Source organism: Dama dama, chromosome 14, assembly GCF_033118175.1.
Source record: "Dama dama isolate Ldn47 chromosome 14, ASM3311817v1, whole genome shotgun sequence".
Lineage (NCBI taxonomy): Eukaryota > Metazoa > Chordata > Mammalia > Artiodactyla > Cervidae > Dama > Dama dama.
In genome coordinates, this window is record NC_083694.1 from 3789512 (window position 1) to 3810036 (window position 20525).

Sequence of the window (20525 nt, forward strand, 5' to 3'; positions counted from 1 at the left end):
GGCTGGCAAGTTCAACAAGGTCCTGTGTGAGAGGGGCGAGGCCCACACCCCACGCCTGCCCAGCTCCAGGACACACACTCTCCCCACCACACACGTGGCGTCTCGGGTGAGAGTCAAGTTCTTTATTTTTTTAATTCGAACATTTTTTTTTTCATTTATTTTTATTAGTTGGAGGCTAATTACAATATTGTAGTGGTTTTTGCCATACATTGACATGAATCAGCCATGGATTTACATGTGTTCCCCATCCCGATTCCCCCTCCTGCCTCCCTCCCCATCCCATCCCTCTGGGTCATCCCAGTGCACCAGCCCTGAGCACCTGTCTCATGCATCCAACCTGGGCTGGTGATCTGTTTCACCCTTGATAGTATACATGTTTCAATGCTGTTCTCTCAGAACATCCCACCCTCGCCTTCTCCCACAGAGTCCCAAAGTCTGTTCTGTACTGAAAGGCTCCAAACAACCTCAGGTATCCCAGCCCTCGTCTTCTCACCTGCCACAGGAAGCTGTCTTTATCTCGTTTGTTCTTTGCCTGCTGTGGAAATCCAGGCCGTTTTCCCCTGTTCGGGTCTTGGGAAACTGGTCGCCGAACACCATCAGCATCCCTTCAACAGCATCCTGTCGGCGAGTCCCGCCTTCTCCTCATTGCCTGGCTCTCCCCAAGAGCGAGGGGTGGTGTTGGGCCACCCCCCACACTGTGGGGTGCGGGGGCTGCAGGGACCAGCCTTGCAGCGGAGGATACAAGGCCGGGCCCTCTGTTGGCCTGAACACGTGGAGAGGCCGCGGGCGGGTACGACCTCCACAGTCAGGCATGGCTAGGAAAGTGTGTGTTAGCGAGGAGGATGGGTGAGCTGCTGGGTCCCAGTGTGCATAGAACATCTCCAGTTGCAAATTGATGCTTCCTTCTTTCTGCTCCCCGAAAACCACCACGTCCTCCTCTCCTATCCCTCATTTTGATGGTCTGTAATTTTCTGGATGAGGAACTGTGTCTTGTTTGGCATGGTGTCCCCGGCACGTGGCAGGCACTAAATGCATGCTTGATAAAGGAGGAGGGGGCTTGGAGGTTCCTCCCCACAAAACTTCTTTCCCTAAGGGGTGGCGGGCGCTCCCAGAGGGCACACTGCAGCACTTTAGGCTGAGCGTGTGAAAGCGGATCTCGGGACTGTGAGAAAGGGAAACTTGCTGAGATTCGGGATGTGGAATCAATGGATTTTTCCAGTGACTCTGAAAAGAAAAATCTCACTGAGTGAGCAGAAAATGCAAGGACAACTTTCCAAACACAGAGCGGCCCCTCCATCCCATCTGTGATTGCTCAGCTGTTTGCCCTGGAGGGCGCGGGCGGGCAGCGCTGGGTCACTAAGCAACTGGGCCCTGGCACCTGCTGGCAAGAGTTGGCCTGGCCCGTCCTCCGGTGGGGCCTCCCAGGGGTCGGGGCAGAGGGCCCGTGCACGGGGGCGGGAGAGCCTCGGGGATTTCTCCCGTCTGCCTTTCAGCTGTGGGAGTGGCAGGGTGGGGCGGGGGCAGTCGGTACTCGGCTCCCTTGCTTCACTTTCCCAGTTTAATTCTAAGCAAGTGAAGACCCCGGGTTGGTGATCCCAGTAGTTTGAGCATTCTCAGACAGCCCAGCTGGACTGGGCAGGGACCCCAGGCCCTCAAGTGGGCCCAGCAGTGGGCCTGGGAACCCAAGCCCCTCTGGGTGACCTCAGGAGGCCTGCTCCCTGCTCTCAGCCTCACTTTCTCCTTCTGTAAAATGGGGAGACTCAGCCCTCCAGGGGAAAGTAACTACTAGAGAGGGCCCAGCATCTGGCTGCAAGAAAGCATGGAGAACCCCTGGGTTTGGGAGGATAAAGGCCATTTTGAGAAATGCAGATGGGAGTTGAACTGTGATGTGAGGAGGTAGGGTTCTCGATGGAGGTGTGAGGAGTCGTAAGGAGTCACAGAACAGAGAGACAGCAGCAGCCGGGGTCTGCTGGGAAATGGTTAGAATTTAAAATAATAATAATTAGTGGGCCTTGATGTCTGCCAGGTACTCTTCTAAGTGTGGAGACTCATTTAATCCTCACATTAACTGCAGTTGCCCCATGAACAGTGCAGGTTTGAACTGCGTGGGTCCACTTGCCTTCAGATGGTTTTCAGTAGTAACTACTATGGTCCTACATGGTCTGTGGTTAGCTAAGTCCACAGATGCAGGGTACTGAGGGCCCACCATGTGCCATATGCCGTTAACCCCAGCACTGGTTAAGGGTCAGTTGTACATACAGTTTTCATTTAGCAGTGAGGAAACTGAGGCACTGAGGGGGGTCAGAGGTCCCATAGTAGCAAGGGGCAGATCCAGAACTTGGGCCTGAGTGACCTAACGCCAGGGCTGCCAGCTCCTAAACTGTCCTGCCTCTCCTGGAGCTCTTTCCAGAATTACCCAAATAACTGAAGCCCCAGCAGTGAGGCTGGAAGATGCCCACAGACGTAACCCCGTGTCAGCAGCATTCGTCTTGGAGACACTTTGCCAGGCCATTTAGGAGAGAGGAAGCCAGACGTTCCTGCTGCCCCTGAGGCTTTCAGGCACAGTGAGAGGACACACGTGTGGAAACACTCCGAGCCCCTCAATAACCAGCTGAGACGTGTTTCATGTCAGGTCACCTCAGAGCCCCGTGTGGGCGGGTTAGCAGGGCAGGCAGCTCAGGGTGAGAGCGTGTATGGGAGCCAGTGGTGAGGCTTCGGCTCCCAGCACCAGCCCAGCCTGCAAACCTGAAGACTCAGATGGGGCTTCCGGCTAGAGGGCAGCCAAGAAGGGCCCACTCCAGCGGCAGGGCAGCGAGCTGGCACCCCAGCCGCCCTTGCCCCCCTGGCAGGCATGGCCATGCAGGGGCAGGGAGCTGAGTGTTGGCCCCCACGTGCCGCTCACCACCCTGGAATTCTCTCAGTCATTTATGGTGCTGGATGCCCTGTCCAGCGCATGGTGGGAGAAGGGGCGCCTTCTGTCCTGGTGCCCGTGTCCTGGAAAGGGGCCTGTGATTAGAACACATGAGCTAGGGAACTTCCCTCATGGTCCAGTGGTTAGGATTTCACCTTCCAATGCACGGCGGGGAAGGTTTGATCCTTGATCGGGAAGCTAAGATCCCACATGCCTCGTGGCCAAAACACCAAGACACAAAACAAGCAATATCAACAAATTCAATAAAGACTTTTAAAATGGTCCTCATTAAAAAAAAAAATCTTAAAAAAGAACACATAAGCTGGACTCCTAGAGCCACCTGTCTCTCACAGCCCAGGGACTCTGCAGGGCTCTCAGAGCACACGGGGTCCTAGAAGCGGAGGAACCCTGTGTTGAAAGCATTCGCGTGGAGAGACGTCAGTAGGTGAGAACAAGGAAAGCATTCTGTGATGGGGATGGGGAGCTTTGACGGCCAGCCAGTCCCCCGCTCCCAGCTTGGGAGATTCAAGAGAACCCCACAACGCTGTGCCCTGCAGAAACTGTGTTGCCCCGAATCTTCCTTTTCCTGTCACAGCACCTCCTGGGGCTGTGTGAGCTAGCAAACCAGGGTCGCTCCTTGCCGGAGGCCAGTGTGATGGCCTTGGGGCAGAGCATCTGAAGCAGATGGGAAGTGCCCGCTGCTGGAGTCACCCCATGACTCGGGTTTCTGCAGAGTGTGTGTGATGGGACCCCCTTTCGGATCCCTGAGCCCAGGCTTCTGGGTGGCGCCCGAGCTCCCCCCTGGAGGGTCAGCTAAGAAGCTGTGTGACCTCCTCCTGGCTTCAGCGACTGCTCTGAGCGGCCGGGGCCGTCCAGATCATCCCGAGGCTTCAGCCACTTCTCAGCACACCTGGCAGGAGTGGCCGGGCCTGAGAAGAGAGTCTGGTCCCAGAAGCCCTGGGAGGAGGCCCCACTTGCTTAGAAGTAGGATTGACTCCTCATTTTCCTGGAATAGAGAAAGTAAAAGACACTCCCAACTTTAAAGAACTAGATGAATCCCTCTGGTTACATGGCCTCCCGGTTCCCCTGCCTTGGAATCTTTGTTTTTTAAAATTGTTTGCTAGAATTTTGTTAAGGACTTTTGCATCTATGTTCATCAGTGATATTGGCCTGTATTCTTTTTTTGTGGCATCTTTGTCTGGTTTTGGTATTAGGGTGATGGTGGCCTCGTTGAATGAGTTTCGCAGTTTACCTTCCTCTACAATTTTGTGGAAGAGTTTGAGTAGGATGGGTGTTAGCTCTTCTCTAAATTTTTGGTAGAATTCACCTGTGAAGCCATCTGGTCCTGGGCTTTTGTTTGTTGGAAGATTTTTTATTACAGTTTCAATTTCCGTGCTTGTGATGGGTCTGTTAAGATTTTCTGTTTCTTCCTGGTTCAGTTTTGGAAGGTTATACTTTTCTAAGAATTTGTCCATTTCTTCCAAGTTGTCCATTTTATTGGCATATAGTTGCTGATAGTAGTCTCTTATGATCCTTTGTATTTCTGTGTTGTCTGTTGTGATTTCTCCATTTTCATTTCTAATTTTGTTGGTTTGATTCTTCTCCCTTTTTTCTTGATGAGTCTGGTCAATGATTTGTCTATTTTATTTATCTTCTCAAAGAACCAGCATTTAGTTTTGTTGATTTTTACTAGTTGCCTTTGTTTCTTTTTCATTTATTTTTGCCCTGATTTTTATTATTTCTTCTCTTCTACTAACCCTGGCGTTCTTCATTTCTTCTTTTTCTAGTTGCTTTAGGTGTGAAGTTAGGTTATTTATTTGATTTTTCTCTTGTTTCTTGGGATAAGCTTGTATTGCTATGAATTTTCCCCTTAGCACTGCTTTTACTGAACCCCATAGGTTTTGGGTTGTCGTGTTTTTATTTTCATTCATTTCTATGCATATTTTGATTTCTTTTTTTGATTTCTTCTGTGATTTGTTGGCTATTCAGAAGCGTGTTGTTTAACCTCCATATATTTGTATTTTTAATAGTTTTTTTTTCCTGTAATTGACATCTAATCTTACTGCATTGTGATCAGAAAAGATGCTTGAAATGATTTCAATTTTTTTGAATTTACCAAGGCTAGATTTATGGCCCAGGATGTGATCTATCCTGGAGAAGGTTCCATGTGCACTTAAGAAAAAGATGGAATTCATTGCTTTGGGGTGAAATGTCCTGTAGATATCAATCAGGTCTAACTGGTCCGTTGTATCATTTAAAGTTTGTGTTTCCTTGCTAATTTTCTGTCTAGTTGATCTATCCATAGGGGTGAGTGGGGTATTAAAGTCTCCCACTATTTTTGTGTTACTGTTAATTTTCCCTTTTATACTTGTTAGCATTTGCCTTGCATATTGCGAATCTTTTTTAATTGTAATAGTAATATATATAAATAGCATATATATATTACCATTTTAACCATTTCTAAATGGTGGCATTAAGCACCTTCACATGATTGTACCACCATCATCACTATCCTCTCCGGAACTTCTGCATCTTCTGAACTCTGTACCCATTAGATTGTAATTCCTCTTTGCTTCCTCCCCACAATGCCTGGCAACCACTCTTCTCCTTTCTGTCTCTTTGATTACTCTAGGAACCTCATATAAGTGGAATCATAAGGTGTTTGTCTTTTTGACTCGCTTCTTTCACTTAGCATAATGTTGTCAAGGTTCATCCATGTTGTAACATGTGTCAGAATTTCCTTCCTTTTTATGGATGAGTGATATTACGCTGTGTGTATGTATCGCATTTTGTTTATCCAGCTATCCGTCAATGGGTTGCTTCCACATTTCGGCTATTGAGAGCCATGCTGCTATGAACATGAGTGTGCAAATCTCTGTTCAGGTCCTGCTTTCACTTCTTTGGGCTTATATTCAGAAATGGAATTGCTGGATAATATGGTAATTTCATGTTTAATCTTTTGAGGACTACCATACCATTTTCCATAATAGCTACACCATTTTCCATTCCCACCAGCAATGTACACAGGTTGTTATTTTTCTGTGTTTTTGTTAATAGCCACCCTAATAGATGGGAGATGGTATCTCGTTGTGGTTCTGATTTGCTTTTCCCTAATGACTGGTGATGTCAAATATCTTTTCATCTGCTTACGGGTCATTTGTATATCTCCTTTAGAGAAGTATCTATTCAAGTCATTTGTCCATTTTTAATGGGACTGTTGTTTTTCTCTTGTGAATTATAGGGGCTTTTTATATATTCTGGATCTTGATTCCCTTGTCAGACATATGCTTTGCAATGGAATCCTCTTTAAATTGACTCTAAAAGAGCCAAGTCCAGTCTTTGACAGGACTGGAGTCTAGGCCGAGGTATGGGGACCACTCACTCACCCTGCCCACCATCTTCCCTGATTCACTCTGCAGTGCTCTAGTTCTGGGTTCCCTGGGAATACAGAGATGGAAATGGTACAATTCCTGGTGTTGGGGTGCTCATGGTCTACTCACGGAGATAGGCTTAGACAACTCATGCTACTATGTAGAAGATGAAGCCAGTGCTGGAATAATTAGGGCATAAGCTGCTGTTGTTGAAGAATCCACTAATCCTAGATAGAAGTGGAGGATTAAGGAAAGTATCTCAAAAAGATATGTCAGTTCCAGGGGGGCAAATTCTCTCAGATGAAGAGGAAAACCTCTCGTCCTGAATGACCAAACCAAGACGTCAGGGAGACTGAGGGGAGACATGGACCTAGAAGGAAACCCAGTGAGGAAAACTAACTGAAAAATAGACTTTCTCATGGCCTAGAACCTCCTGAGGGCACAAGAGAGTGACCCAAGGGGAAACTCCTGTGGCCCCTGAAGCAGCGTGGGTGTCACCGTATTCTGCCTGGATTCACACTTTAGACCTCTGAGCTACAGAGGGGCCTGCTTCATGAAGGCCCAGGAGAGGGGAGAACAGGAGTGAAAGAGTTTGCACCACCTACCCTCGGATCTAGTGTGCAGGCATCTCCTCTGGTTTCTAGTTATTGTCCCAGAAGTGAATAGATCGTGCCGTGGAGCAGGACTCCGCTAGGCCCCGCAGACAATTCCGGAACCTTTCATTTCCCTAGATTTGTCTTTGGGGTTTTGTGTGTATGTGCACATGTGTATCATATTGCTTCTTGGTGTTTTATTCATTAAGCAAATATTTAATGGCCCCTGCGGTGTGCCAGATGCTGTTCTAGGAACTGTGTCTGTGAACAAGGCCGCCTCTGCCCTTACGAAGCTTCCATTCTGTGTCCAAGCTGCAGGGACGTGTGCTGATCTTGAGAGGAAGCCCAGGCACCTGTGTCCAGGCCGGGCTGGGGGAGGGGCAGGCGCAGGGACTGTCCGGAACCCCTCCAGGGTGGAGTACAAGGACGCAGCTTTACAGAGGACAGAAGCACAAGCAGTGTCCTGGGGCCCACAGGAGACAGAGAAAGAGAGGGAGGGAGGCCCTCTAGGACTGAGAGGGGGTCCCAGGGGCTAGGGTTTGCCCAGGACTGTCCTGATTTTGCACTGAAAGTCCTGCATCCTGAGAAAACTCAGTCCCAAGCAAACTGGGACAGCTGGTCACCCTACCTGGGGCTTGAGCTGAAGGCACCCCCTGCTTATCCAGGGGCCTGAAATATTCGAGGAGCCCACAAAAATATTTTAATTCCTTTTAAAATCAGGAAAAAAATGAACTTTTAAGTTGAAGGAAGTACTTTATGACATTAATGTATTGTCCTTATACCAATTGTAACATATAATTTCCAATACCTTTTTATGGAGAAAAGGGCCTACAGCCCTGAAGAGGAAAGTACACACCCAGGAGTCATAATGTGGGCCAGACTGAAAGGCCGGCCAGGGGTCCAGGGTCAGGGGACAAGGACTCCACGTGGGATCAGTCCCTGCAACCAAACTTCCCTTTGCCCTCCAGATGTATGACTACTGATCCTGCTGGTGGGTACCAAGGGTGGGTGCTGGCTGCCATTCATTGAGCACGTACTGTGTACTTATATTGTGCTGAGCACTTCCAGATGTGCAATCTCATAAATGTATAAAGAAGACCTGCTTATCTGCATTTCTCAGGCAAAGCAACCTGAGTCTCAGTGAGACTGACTCGCCCACATTCACGGACAACCAAGGGTGTGGCTGGCAGAGGCCAACATGTGGCCGGATGTGCTGGCAACATGGCTCCCTCATTACTCTGAGGACTAAATGAGATTAGGACCGTGAACCCCGAGAATGCCCCACGAAGACGATGGGCAACTGCAGGCCTGAGTTGAAATGCCTCAGCTCCCAGGCACAGGGCTCGCCCAGCCTCCTGCATGGGGCTCCTGCTACCCCAGATGGCCTGCTCCTGCCTGTAGACTGAGAGGGCCGTGTGAAAACAGGAGGGACTCCAGGATGGCTCCAGGACACGCTGGCAGCCCAGAGTCCATGGGCAGGACACCCCTACACTTGGAGCTGGGCTGGGCTGCCTGGATTGCACCCAGGCCGGTCCCAGCGTGCGCCATGCTTCTTCCGGTGTCCCCAGGAGGAGCGTCTCTGTCTTCCCTCCTCCGATAACCTGTGGGCTCCCAGCGTGGGAACCACACCCCATCAGTTTCATGTACCAAGCCGCCTTTCCGTCCCCAACCCACTAGCAGTTCAGTCCATCACTGTGGACTGACTGTCCCCAATGACCATATGTTCCATATTTTGTCTTTGGTGACTTCAGTCTCTTTCTAGTTTCCTTCTCTCTGTTTTTTGGTGTTTTTTTTTCTTTTTTAATTGCTTCTCCTCTATATCCCCCCAAAGCAACTCAAATTCCACATGGTTCTGCTTGTTCTGCTTGTTAGGCTTCCCTAGTGGCTCAGAGGGTAAAGAGTCTGCCTGCAATGCAGGAGACCCAGGTTCGATCCCTGGGTTGGGAAGATCCCCTGGAGAAGGAAATGGCAACCCACTCCAGTATTCTTGCCTGGAGAATCGCATGGACAGTGGAGCCTGGCAGGCTACAGTCGTGAGGTCGCAAAGAGTCGGAGACTACTGAGCGACTTCACTTTCACTTTCTGCTTGTTCAGACGGCTCCAGGTCCCAGCTGGCTCAGATGGTAAAGAATCTCCCTGCAATGTGGAAGACCTGGGTTGGATCCTTGGGTTGGAAAGATCCGCTGGAGAAGGAACTGGCAACTCACTCCCATATTCTTGCGTAGAGAATCCCATGGACAGTGGAGCCTGGTGGGCTGTAGTGCACGGGGTCACAAAGAGTCAGACACGACTGAGCGACTGACGCATGCTTCCTTCTTGCCTTCCACTTTTGGGAATAACCCATCAGGGACCATAGTTAGGAGTTTCTGGTTCTTTTATTTCGGAACACTGGACAGCTCCACAGAGGGACTTGTGAGAATCAACCCACTGCCAGGGGTGGGGCTGGGAACCCAGCTCATCAGAACCCAGCAGGGGGCCCTGTGGTGAAGCCCCACCAGGCTTCCTCTTTCCCGTTTGATTTAGGCTATCACAAAGGGGCCAGTGAGCCTTGAATGTGATCTGGGCATCAAGCAGGGTGTTCTGAACCCAGCCCGGCCAGCAGGTGCCTGCCCCTTTCCTTCAGAGGTTCCTTCTAAGGACAAGCTGAGTGGAGACCCCAGGGTTGGGGTCAGGCCGGCTGTGGGCAGCAGACCGGAGCAGAAGGCGTCTGTAGGTGGTCCTTCCCCTGCAGCGGCCGCCAGTGGCTCTCTTCCCAGACAGAGGCTGGAGATGGTTTCTAGCCAAGGGGCACAAGAATTGCTGCTGACAGATTTGCTAAGAGCTAAGAAAGAGGAAATGTGGCAAAGGCTTATGGTGACCAGCTTCCGGGAGAGTTTTTGTTTTGCTTTCTTGAACTGTGTGACTTCAGAAGGTGTGGACCGACTCCAACTTGGGCAGCGTGGGGTCTGGCAGACACATAGAGAAGCCAGTGGCAAGTAAGGAGCAAAGTCAAGTCATGGAGAAACGTTAGGCGGGTTCTGAGCGCGGCTGTAGACCCGTCATCACTACCACAGCTCAGACCATCCAGCCTCAGCGCCCCTCCCAGAGGCCCCCGGCCCACACCCAGTTCTCTGCAGCAGAAGAGGAAGCAGTGATGAAAGAAACCACCCTGTCCCACCTTCTGTGTAAAATCTTAGCATTGCAGAGGGGCCTTAGAGCTTCTCTGGTCTGGCTTCATGATCTCACAGATGAGGAAACTGAGGCCCTGGGAGGGGAAGTGACTCACCAGAGGTCACAGGTCATTTGATGGTCTTGTGTTCATCCTCAGCGAGAAACTGCCAAGAGCTGACAGCTTCCCACCAAAGCCCGCAACCCCACACAGCCCACACCTTCTCGCGGCGCAGGTTGGTGGGAGGCACTCCTGGACCTGGCTGGTGTCCATGCCAGGCTGAGTACCACTTAGCTAGTCCACTCTTTCCCTGCTGCTCAATCAGCAGGTATTTATTTATCTGTCACATCCTTGGAGGTCAGCCTAGTTCTCCACCGAGCTCTTGCAGGGGCTGCAAAAGAAGAATAATCGTCAGATGTCACATCTGACTCCCTCCAGGGAGCGTCTAACTGGAGAGTTGGGATTAACACATGTGGAAAGATAATTAAACAATAACAGGCAGTGCATAATTAGATGCTGAAGTAGTCATACAGGCTGTGAAGGCACCTCCACAGGTTCTTGGAGTGGTGGAGGTAACATTAGCAGGCAGTTGCAGAGGTCCATGGCATGTGGGGATTTTCAGGTTTGCTACGACAGGAATCTGAGGCTTTGAGGTCATGGGGCTGGTGTCTGGGAGTGTCTCTGAGCCAGTGGTGAGTGCGCCTGCACCTTTCCTCAGCCAATTTGCTACCTCCTCGTGAGGGAAGGGTGGAGAGAGAGAACTCCAGTAAAGTGAAAAGTTACCAAAGGCCCATCCACTGGTGTTGGGAGGAAACACACCGCAAACACCTGCTTCTCAATACAACCTGCTATCAGGAAAAAGGTGGGGACCAGTACAAACCTGTATGTACCTTTCTCCATTGGGGAATTGAAGTGTCAGGGGTCTAAGAGATGAGGAGAGCAGAGAATGAGGAGATCGCAGCGGGCCCGAGAGGCGTCCTACACAGAGAAGATGCAGCTAGGGGAGATGGGGACTGTGTATTCCAGGCAGAGAGACCACACAGACAGCAGACTAGAACAGAGGTGGCAAGCTATTGTCCATGGGCCAGAATCCACAAACAAAGTTTTATTGAAACTACACTCATTCTGTGATCACTGTCTGCTACCGTGGCAGAGGTGAGTCGCAGCGGAGACTAGATAGACTGCAGAGCCTGAAATATTTGCTGCCTGGCCCTTTACAGAAAATCTGCTAAGCACTAGTGTAGAGACAGGAATGAACAAACCCTCTGGCACGTGGGCCAGTCCAAAGGGAGTGCTCCAGGAAAGAAATGAAATTGGCTCACGGAGGTGGGACTTTATATGCCTGGAGTAATAGCACGCATGTCTTTGGATGGGTTCGATCATTTCCAGGATGCCCCCTATTTCATTTGGCTTTACCTTTACTTCAGTCGTATGAGACAGTAGATGATTTACAGAGATGAGGACTGTTAAGTCGCTTCAGTCGTGTCTGACTCTGTGCGACCCCATCCCTGGGATTCTCCAGGCAAGAACACTGGAGTGGGTTGCCATTTCCTTCTCCAATGCATAAAAGTGGAAAGTGAAAGTGAAGTTGCTCAGTCATGTCTGACTCTTTGCGACCCCATGGACTGCAGCCTAACAGGCTCCTCCGTCCATGGGATTTTCCAGGCAGGTGTATTGGAGTGGGGTGCCATTGCCTTCTCCGACAGAGATGACCAAGCTAAGGCTTAAAGACACGATCCAGCTCTCTCAGGATCGCTTTGTTAGCAGTGGGAGTCAGAACGTGAACACAGGCTCGTGCTCATCCTGTAGGTGTTGCCAGGCTGGAACCCAGCTCTGGGATTCCACGGTGGAGAAGACATTCTTCTCTCACAGAACTCAGTCCAGATTGCAATGCAAGGCTCACTGCGCTGTACTTCCCAGTGGAAAGGGAGACTGTTGCTCCCCACAGAGGAATGGGGCCGTTGCAGGTTCTCGAGCAGACATTTATGATCGGTTTTGTGCGCTGGGCCGCCTGCAGGGAAGAGGCCTCAGGGTGGTGTGGGCCATCAGGGAGCTTCAGTCTGGCTGGGAAGGAAAGCCAAGCTGGGTGGTCTACTCGGAGGTTAATGGAAGGAGATGGGATTCACGTGCAGGACAGGATAGTGTTAGCTTTGGATGTGGGTTAGCTTTAACCTTCCTGGGGCTCTGTTTCCTCGTCTGTGAAATGAGCATAATAATTGTGCACTTCTCATAAACTTCTGGTGGGAGTGAAGTCAGCTAACAGTACAGGCTAAGTGAGGAGAACAGTACCTGCACAGAGCTAGCCAGCAAATAACGGTAAAGCATCATTGTTACCATTCAGGGCTGAGATGATCAGAGAGGCCTTGACGGCTGAGGGACTTCAGACAGACAGGAGTCAGATGGTGAAAGCAGTGTGCAAGAAGAGGCTGATGAGTTTAAAAACAGGGAAAGTGAAATTTCTGGCAAAAAATGCGGTTTGTGTGATTTAGGTCCAGAAAAAAAAAGGGGGACCCTGAATGTCTCTGATGGCTCCAGCACATTTTCCTCAGCCCACTCCTCACTCTGGGGGTGCCCCTCATTGCTGGGGCTTTGTGGGGTTCCCTGTGCTCAGCGGGGGAGACTTAAAGCCACCAGCTTCAATCAGAGTCTTCTCAGCTCACGGGATCACTTCCCAGTGACCCAAAGTAAGACTTTATATCATTAATTGAAATGCAAGATTAGCCAGTGTTTGGGTTTTTTCTTAAAGTAAAATTCAGCTTGGGGTAAATCTGCTCTGAGATGGGCCCCAGACCACCAGAGGCTGGTCCTCTCTTTTTTTGGTGTAATGGGTACTTAAACTGAAAATTTGAGGATCACTGTTTCAGGACGTGTCTCTACTCTGAGGCCTAGCACCCAGCCTCTTCACCTGGCCCAATAACCCTGAGAGTTAAGAGAGGACACCGCCCTTTCCATGGCTTAGGACCTAGGAACACAAATCTGCTTTCACCAGTGCCCTGGATGTGCTGAATGCATTAGGAACAGCTCAACCATCTGCCACCCATGCCAGGAGCTTAATCAGAGCATCCATGCCAGAGACACCGAGATGCGTCAGCCTCCTAGGAGAGATGCCTCGTGGGGCCATGCCTGTATCTTTAAAACCATAACAGAGTCGATTTCCCATTCTGTCTCCATCTTGGGCCACCCCTGGAAACAAAACCATCTGTCTGGTTTCTAGCTTCGTAGCCATAGATGGAGGCAAATCTTTCACTTTGAGGACCTGAGAATTCGGCAGGTGAATAGAAAGTGGGGTCTTTGACTTACCCTCTGAAGACTGCTGACACTGGATATTGCCTTCTCGGTAAACCCTGGGGGCAGTGGATATCTGTGGGTGCCAAAGTGTTAACCCTGCAGCTGGATGGGGCCCTGCAGGCCTGAAATTGCCTGGGAGTTCTTCTCCAACACTGCTGCCCGCTAGCATCCCCGGGAGATTTTTAAAATCCTTCCGCCCAGGCTGCACCCCAGGCCACTGAAATCAGAACCTCCAGGAGGGAGCCCAGGTGTTGTTGTGTTTCTGAGGCTCCCCCGGAGGAGTCCCCGTACAGCCAAGTTTAAGAAGCACTGGTCTAGACTTTCTGCCCTCTCTGGAATGGGGAAGGGGAGCGGACAGTCCTGGCGGTGGCTGGCTGGCTGGCTGCTTCGGGAGCTGATTCATTCAGTCCACGGGTTAGATCTTGTCTGCCAGCTCTGGGGTGGGCAGCAGCCTGGGGGTGCTGCCGTCTGATTGTGGGAGATTGAGCATGCCGGCCAGACAGGGCTCCTGGCACTCCTGGATGGGGCGGGAAGCGGGACAGCTGTCTTCTGCGTCAGTCCTGCAGAGGGTGCCCACAGCCACTTACGTCACTTCCCCAGGTTTGTGGTGGGAAGCTGGGGCTGGATGGGTTATCTGCTGACGGGAAAGAGAACAGGAAGGAAAATCTTTAGGTTAAGGCCGGTCTGACTCTTACTGTTCAAAAACAGGCTGGAATACTGGCCTTTGAAAGCCATGATGCAGCTGCCCTTTCTAACTGGGAAATGGCTGTAGCTCATTTGGAAACCACGAGAGATCTTCCAGGAGCTTCTAGAGTTTTCTCTCTATCACTTAACTCTTTTTTGTAGAGGAGCCTGAGAAGGCTGTTAAGCCCTAAGGAGCAAGAGACTGCATGTTTCATAGCTGAACGGAGTGGAGCGTTTGTAATAATAACTGGATGCTGGCCTTTCTGACTGGAAGCTCCCAGCAGGCAGCAGGTGCACCTGGTCCCGTAGAGAGGTGCCCCGCAGGTTGGGGGCTGGGGTGAGGTCTCCAGGAACTAAGCGGGGAGGGACAAGGAATGAGATGCTTCACTGTGAGGGTCCCAGGGGAGCAAGTCGACAGCGAATGAAGACGGATGTACGGCTGACACCAGCTGCTGCTCCGCTCCAGCAGAAGGGAGTCGCCGGGGACGACTACTCCTGGAAGGTCCTCAATGGACTCAGGGTCCTGTCCCAGGGGTCTGAGTGGCCACACAGGAGACGGATTCCTGGAATCCTGGTGCCTCCCACCGGGAGACGGGAGTCCCTCCTTGACATCTTCACAGGTGACATGGTGGCCCCAAGTCCTGAGGTTTCTGGGGACCCACCAGACACACCTTAGATGAACATCTCACAGGTCAGTAATGTATCGGTCTTGGTGAGGAGGCTGCTCGTCCAAGCCTCGGAGCATGGAATTTCCATGATCACCAGGGGGGCAGCAGATGAGGGCTGTCCTGGGGTGAGCACACGGTGAGAAGAGCATCATCGGGCAGGCTTGACGGACTGGGTAACGGGCCCGCGCAGACGCTTACTAGCAGTGGGACCACACACGTGTTTCTCAATCTGTCTGAGCGTCTGTCTGTAACCTGTAAAGTAGGAAGAGCACATTGAGTGTGTAAGAGACGGCGTGTGGACGTACAGTGCTCTTCTGACCAGCATCCTCAGAGAGGAGCAGACAGGCCCGCGGAAGATGCTGTGATGGAAAAAGGGTATCAGTGCATCTCCGTGTGGAGGCCTGGGTGTGGGGGCCACACCAGCCCCCCTCGGCAGCCCAAGCTTGACGTCTCACCGGCCCTGTGGGGTTGGAAAGTGAGAGGAGGAAGTGAAGGAGTCCTGCCAAGTGTGACTGGTTCCCACAGGCCGGTGGGACGGGCAGCTCTGCCCCGGGAACCCGGCGTGTTCAGCTGGGTGATGCTGTGATGGCAGAGTGGCTGTGAAATTCCCCAGCCAAAGCAGACAGACGCCAGCAGGTTGGTGCTGCGTGATGGCAGCCGGGAGGAAATGATCGCCCTCTGGGCCTCGGTTTCCTCATTTGCCAAAGGAGAATCCCGACCCGCCATGGGGTCCACTGGATTTCTGAGATGGACAAATTCTAAGCCGATTTTGACTGACCTGTTTATTCCTGCAGACTGGCTCCTACACGCTCAGCCGCACGGGAAGAGCGTGAAGAGACAGACGGAAGGGGGGCTGGCGGTGGACTCGAGAGAAAGTCGGGGAAATGACAGACAGATAGAGTTGCTCAGACCCCAGAATGCTCACCTGGACTGTCTCCACAGTGTGAAGGACGCTGACCTTCTCGTCCTCAGCTTCATTCTTCCTGGAGGGGGTCTGGGGCGGGGGGTGCCAGAGGAACCCGTTGTGGTGTTGTGGGAAGAATGCAGCAGAACAGACGAGTCCCTTTAGCTCTGCAGACTGTAGGGCTGGAGGCACGCTCCTGACCCCTTGGGCTCGGTTGTCTCACCCATGAAATGTGGGTGAACTCACAGTTTGGTTCTGAGGACTAAATGAGACAATGCATACTGAGCACTTGGCACAGAGGAGGCTCTCAGTAACCCAGGCCAGCCCTGTTCCCCGGCAGAGAGCCATCCCCTCGGCTCTCAGAGGAGGCTGCAGCCCCCTGCTCCCACCAGGCGTGCCTTCGTTTGAAAGATACGTGTGTGCGTGTGAATATGTGCATATGTGTGTATGTATTGTGTATGTGTGTGTATATGTGTGTATATGTGTGTGTGCATGTGTGTATGTGTGTATATGTACATGTGTGTGTGTGTGTGTGTGTGTGTGTGTATTAGTCACTCAGTTGTGTCTGACTCTTTGTGACCCCATGGACTGTAGCCCACCAGGCTCCTCTGTCCCTGGGATTTCCCAGGCAAGAATACTTGAGTGGGTTGCCATTTCCTTCTCCAGCAGATCTTCCCAACTCAGGGATCAAACCCAGGTCTCCTGCATTGCAGGCGGACTCTTTACTGCTGAGCCACAGGGAAGCCCATATATGTAGTTGTGTGCAAAGCCCTGGGACCTGGGGCCTGAGCTGATGTCCGTGTGCCCTTGGCCCCCTCAGCCTGGGAGAGCTGCCGTCATTCCCTTCAGCATACGCTGGGACCACGTGTGCATGCCTCTCTCCAGCTGTATTGTTACTTCCTTGAGGAGACGACCACGGCTTGCATTTCTTTGCATCTCCCATAGCATCTGAATGCATCTTTGCTTAGCAGCCCTCAATGAGAAAAACAGCTTTGTCGATTCAGCAGATTCATACCCCCACCGCCTGTATGCCAGGCCCTTTCACATCGGTCTTGCAACAAGCCTGAAGGGTGGGTGTTGCCCCCATTTCACAGGCAAGGAGATTGGCACCAAGAAAGGTTTCAGCCACTTCCTCGGGGTAGCCGGCCAGGCAGTTATCACAGCTGACATTTCACCTCCGATTGTTCTCAGCCTGAGTCCATCCCATTCACTCCGTGGGGCTGGTGCTCACTTACTCTTGGTTGGAGAGGCCTTTGGGCGGAATCGGTCACTCCCTTTCTCATCCTGAGAAGCGTGTGTGATGCACGTGTCCACCCTCACGTCTGTGTCTCTTCCAGAATGACTGTAAGCCCCCCGAGGAGCCTCAGCGCCCGCCCACTCTACAGGAGATCAAGCAGAAGATTGAGAGCTACAACGCCCGGGAGAAGGACTGCCTGGGCATGAAGCTGGTGAGCGTCCGCCCCGCTCCCCGCCCCTGCCCCCGCCTCACTCACAGCCCCGTCCGCTTTGGCTCCCCTCTTCCCCCTCGGAATCCTGGGGCTCCCCTCCCCAGGAGGGCGCTCACCTCTCTGGGTCTCTGGAGCCTCCGGGCTTATGTGAGGCCAAGAACCTGGGCTGTCCATGCTCTGGGGAAACAGATTGGGCTATAGAATGAGAGCCAGATCCCGTCTCTGGCTCTTTAAGTTGAAGCTTTGGGAAACCTTAACCTCTCTGAGCCTCAGTATAAAATAGAGACATTAGTGCCCATGTGTCAAAGCACCCGTAGGCATTAAATGATATGCAGGTGACTAGGGGCCCAGGAAGCCCTAGGCAAGGGGAGCAGGCAGCCCTCCTCCCCTTCTTGGTCCTTACAACCTGTGCCTGGGGCAGCCTCTCTGACTGCAGAGCTCAGAGAGAAGGCACCAGCTTCGTGCTGGTTCACAAAGGCCGTCTTCAGGGGAGACGCTGGAGGAGCCCTGCCCCCTGCTGGTGTTTGCTGGCAACTGGCTCTTTGGGGGTGTCAGCCGGATGGACGCCAGAAAAATCCAGTTGCAGAGGGACTGGGGTTTAAGTCTCTAGGGTTTTAGAGAGAGATGTAGGAGGAAATTCAGCGCCCTGGTTCCCCGAGGATCTTATCACAGAGCCTGCCTGCTCCTCCTTGGTTTGGAGGGGACGACCAGAGAGGCCACTCCAGACCCTGCCTCTTGGCCTGGGGACTCAGCAGAGGCAATCGCCCCATCTGCCCGGTGGCAGGGGATTTGGGGCAGGCAACGTGAGCCCCTGGGGAGGGGAAGCCGCAGCAGTAGCCCGGTCCTGCGGGCCTTCTCCTGCCGATCCCCGGGTCAGCAGAGGCAGGAGGGATCTCAGGGACAGGTGGTGCGGGTGTGGCTGGGATGGCACTGCGTCAGGACGTGCCTCTGCAGCCCGGGTCCCGAGTGGCGGGTGGGCGATCCGGCGAGACAGGCCCGTGCTGACCGCGCCCAACCTGCGCCCGCAGAGCGAGGATGGCAGCTACACGGGCTTCATCAAGGTGCACCTGAAGCTGCGGCGGCCAGTGACGGTGCCCGCCGGGATCCGGCCCCAGTCCATCTATGACGCCATCAAGGACGTGGACCCCGCGGCCACCACGGACAAGCGCACATCCTTCTACCTGCCGCTCGATGCCGTCAAGCAGCTGCACATCAGCAGCTCCACCACGGTCAGCGAGGTCATCCAGGGGCTGCTCAAGAAGTTCATGGTCGTGGACAATCCCCAGAAGTTCGCGCTCTTTAAGCGGATACACAAGGATGGGCAGGGTAGGAGAGAGCGCGCGCCCCCCAGAAACGACCCTTCCCGCCTCTGGCTGGGCGAGCCCGGTCACACTTAGCGGGAGGGGTGGGCGTCTCGTGGCGCCAGAGCCCAGCCTCCCGTGTGGCATCAGGTCTGCAGACAGACCCTCCCTTCACACGTGGCTGCAGGAAACCCACCCCTGGGCGTTCACTTCCTAATCTGGGGAATGGGACCACTCCCTCGAACCTTTGGGGTGATGACGTGAGTGGAAACAGGCTTCCCACCCTAGCAGACACCGAAGGTACCGGTTGTTACCCTTTGTTCCCGCCAGGCACGTTTCGTTAGGTTGAAAACATGGCTAGAAACACCCCTGCATCCCAATCAGTCCCGGCCATCCTGAGCCCCTGCCCTTTCACTCTAAGGCGAGCCCAGGCCCTCTCTTGGTCTGCAGTGCTCTTTTTTTTGTTTGTTTGTTTTGAGTTTATTTGTCTTACTGTTATTTTGAACCTAAATCAATTAAGAATTTTTCCTTCCTCTAGGAAGGAAAATAGTTCTCTATTTGTAGACTGAGTAGTTTTTTTTTTAATTTAAATTTATTTATTTTAATTGGAGGCTAATTACTTTACGATATTGTGGTGGTTTTTGCCGTACATTGACATGAATCAGCCGTGGGTGTACATGTGTTCCCATCCTGAACCCCTCTCCCACCTCCCTCCCATCCCATCCCTCAGGGTCATCCCAGTGCACCAGCCCCAAGCACCCTGTCTCATGCATAGAACCTGGGCTGGCGATCTGTTTCACATGTGGTAATATACATGTTGCAGTGCTGTTCCAGAAACTCTCCATCGCTGACTGCCCCCTCTACCTGCGCTTACTCGCCGGGCCTGACACGGACGTCCTCAGCTTCGTGCTGAAGGAGAACGAAACTGGGGAGGTGGAGGTAGGTCCGGGCGCCTCCGCCTGCTGCACAGACCCAGCTTGCTGGGTGGGCGCGGTCCTCACTCCCCAGCACGGCTGCTGAGCCGGGGCGAGTGTGGCCCAAGGTCAGCGCCGAAGTCAGGATTGTAAGCGCTCTGGGGGAGCAGGTCAGGGCCTGTGTCTGGCAAGGCCTGTGGAAAGACAGGATTCCATGTGCCTACTTCCGAACGTTCAGGGTGAAGGGTGCTGAGAACCTCCCTGTCTTCCACCCAGCGTTTTGCTCCTGAGGATGTCCTGAGGCTCAGCAAGCGCCAGCTCTGGGCTCCCCCCGGGCACGGGTATTGTTGAGTCAGTTGTCTCTCCCTAGTTCTTGAAAACGGACCTCGCTGCCCCACGGGAAGCGCCCGGCCTGCGGTGTGGGGTGGGGTGAACCCAGCAGGTGCTTCCCACGTCCCGGGGTGCCTGGGGTCGCAGCAGATGCATCTCACAGTTTGTTACACCGCCCTCAGTGCAGGCCTGGGGTTTGCAGAAGCAGTCTTGGGAGCCACTGTGGAAACTGGGGGGATCTAGGCCTGTCTTTTTCCCTCCTCCTCCAGGAAGCTCTGCTCTCCCTCCTTTTGATAGACTGGGAGGTTCTGTTGGGACAGAGTGTCCCACAGAAACTGTTTGAACGTTGCTGGCCCCATGGGAACCTCACAGGCCTGGCGTTTAGAGGCCTGGCTTCTCGTCCAAGTTTTGCGGCTGTAAGCTCTGTGATCATGGTTCCCTCCGTGGACTTCAGTTTTCTGATTTCCCCAATGTGGAGGTTAAACCAGATAAACCTTAATGTTCCTTTGTGTTCAACGAGCTTAGGAGTCCAAGTCCCTGATGCCATGGGGGCCTCAGTCCCAGGGTCAGCCGGGAGAAGCCGGACTTGCCTTCCGTCCTAAGACGCCAGGTCCCACCAGCCAGGCCCAGCCCGCCAGGCCCTGCAGAGCCATGCAAGTGACTCATCTCATTATCTGCGCTGCCAGCCGCGGGAGGCGGACACCCTAATTCCACAGCATATGAGGAAACAGCTGAGCAGGGTGGAGTTCTGTGCTCAGGGTCGCATGGCGGGGCCAGGCTGACACCCAGTCTCCTGAGTCCAAGCCCAGCTCTCCTCCAGATGTCACTCCGGGGGCTGCATGCTGGGGGACCCATTGCTGGTCAGCCCCAAAGCAGGCAGCTCCAGGTGGTCACCAGGGTCTCAGGGAGCTCCAGCATCACCGTTAGGATCTCAGCTGCTACCGAGAAATTTAAGATTTTTGATT

The 20525-nt window shown here is 52.8% G+C and overlaps 1 protein-coding gene across 2 annotated transcripts in view; it reads left to right on the plus strand.

The window, feature by feature from the left end:
* The window catches only part of RASSF5 (Ras association domain family member 5), a 74399-nt gene that overhangs the window by 51104 nt on the left and 2770 nt on the right, over positions 1-20525 (plus strand). For both annotated transcript variants that reach the window (XM_061159947.1, XM_061159948.1), the window contains 3 exons: positions 16905-17015; positions 18044-18341; positions 19140-19255. In XM_061159947.1, the coding sequence (XP_061015930.1) occupies positions 16905-17015; positions 18044-18341; positions 19140-19255 (525 nt within the window). The remainder of the gene's footprint in view (positions 1-16904; positions 17016-18043; positions 18342-19139; positions 19256-20525) is intronic.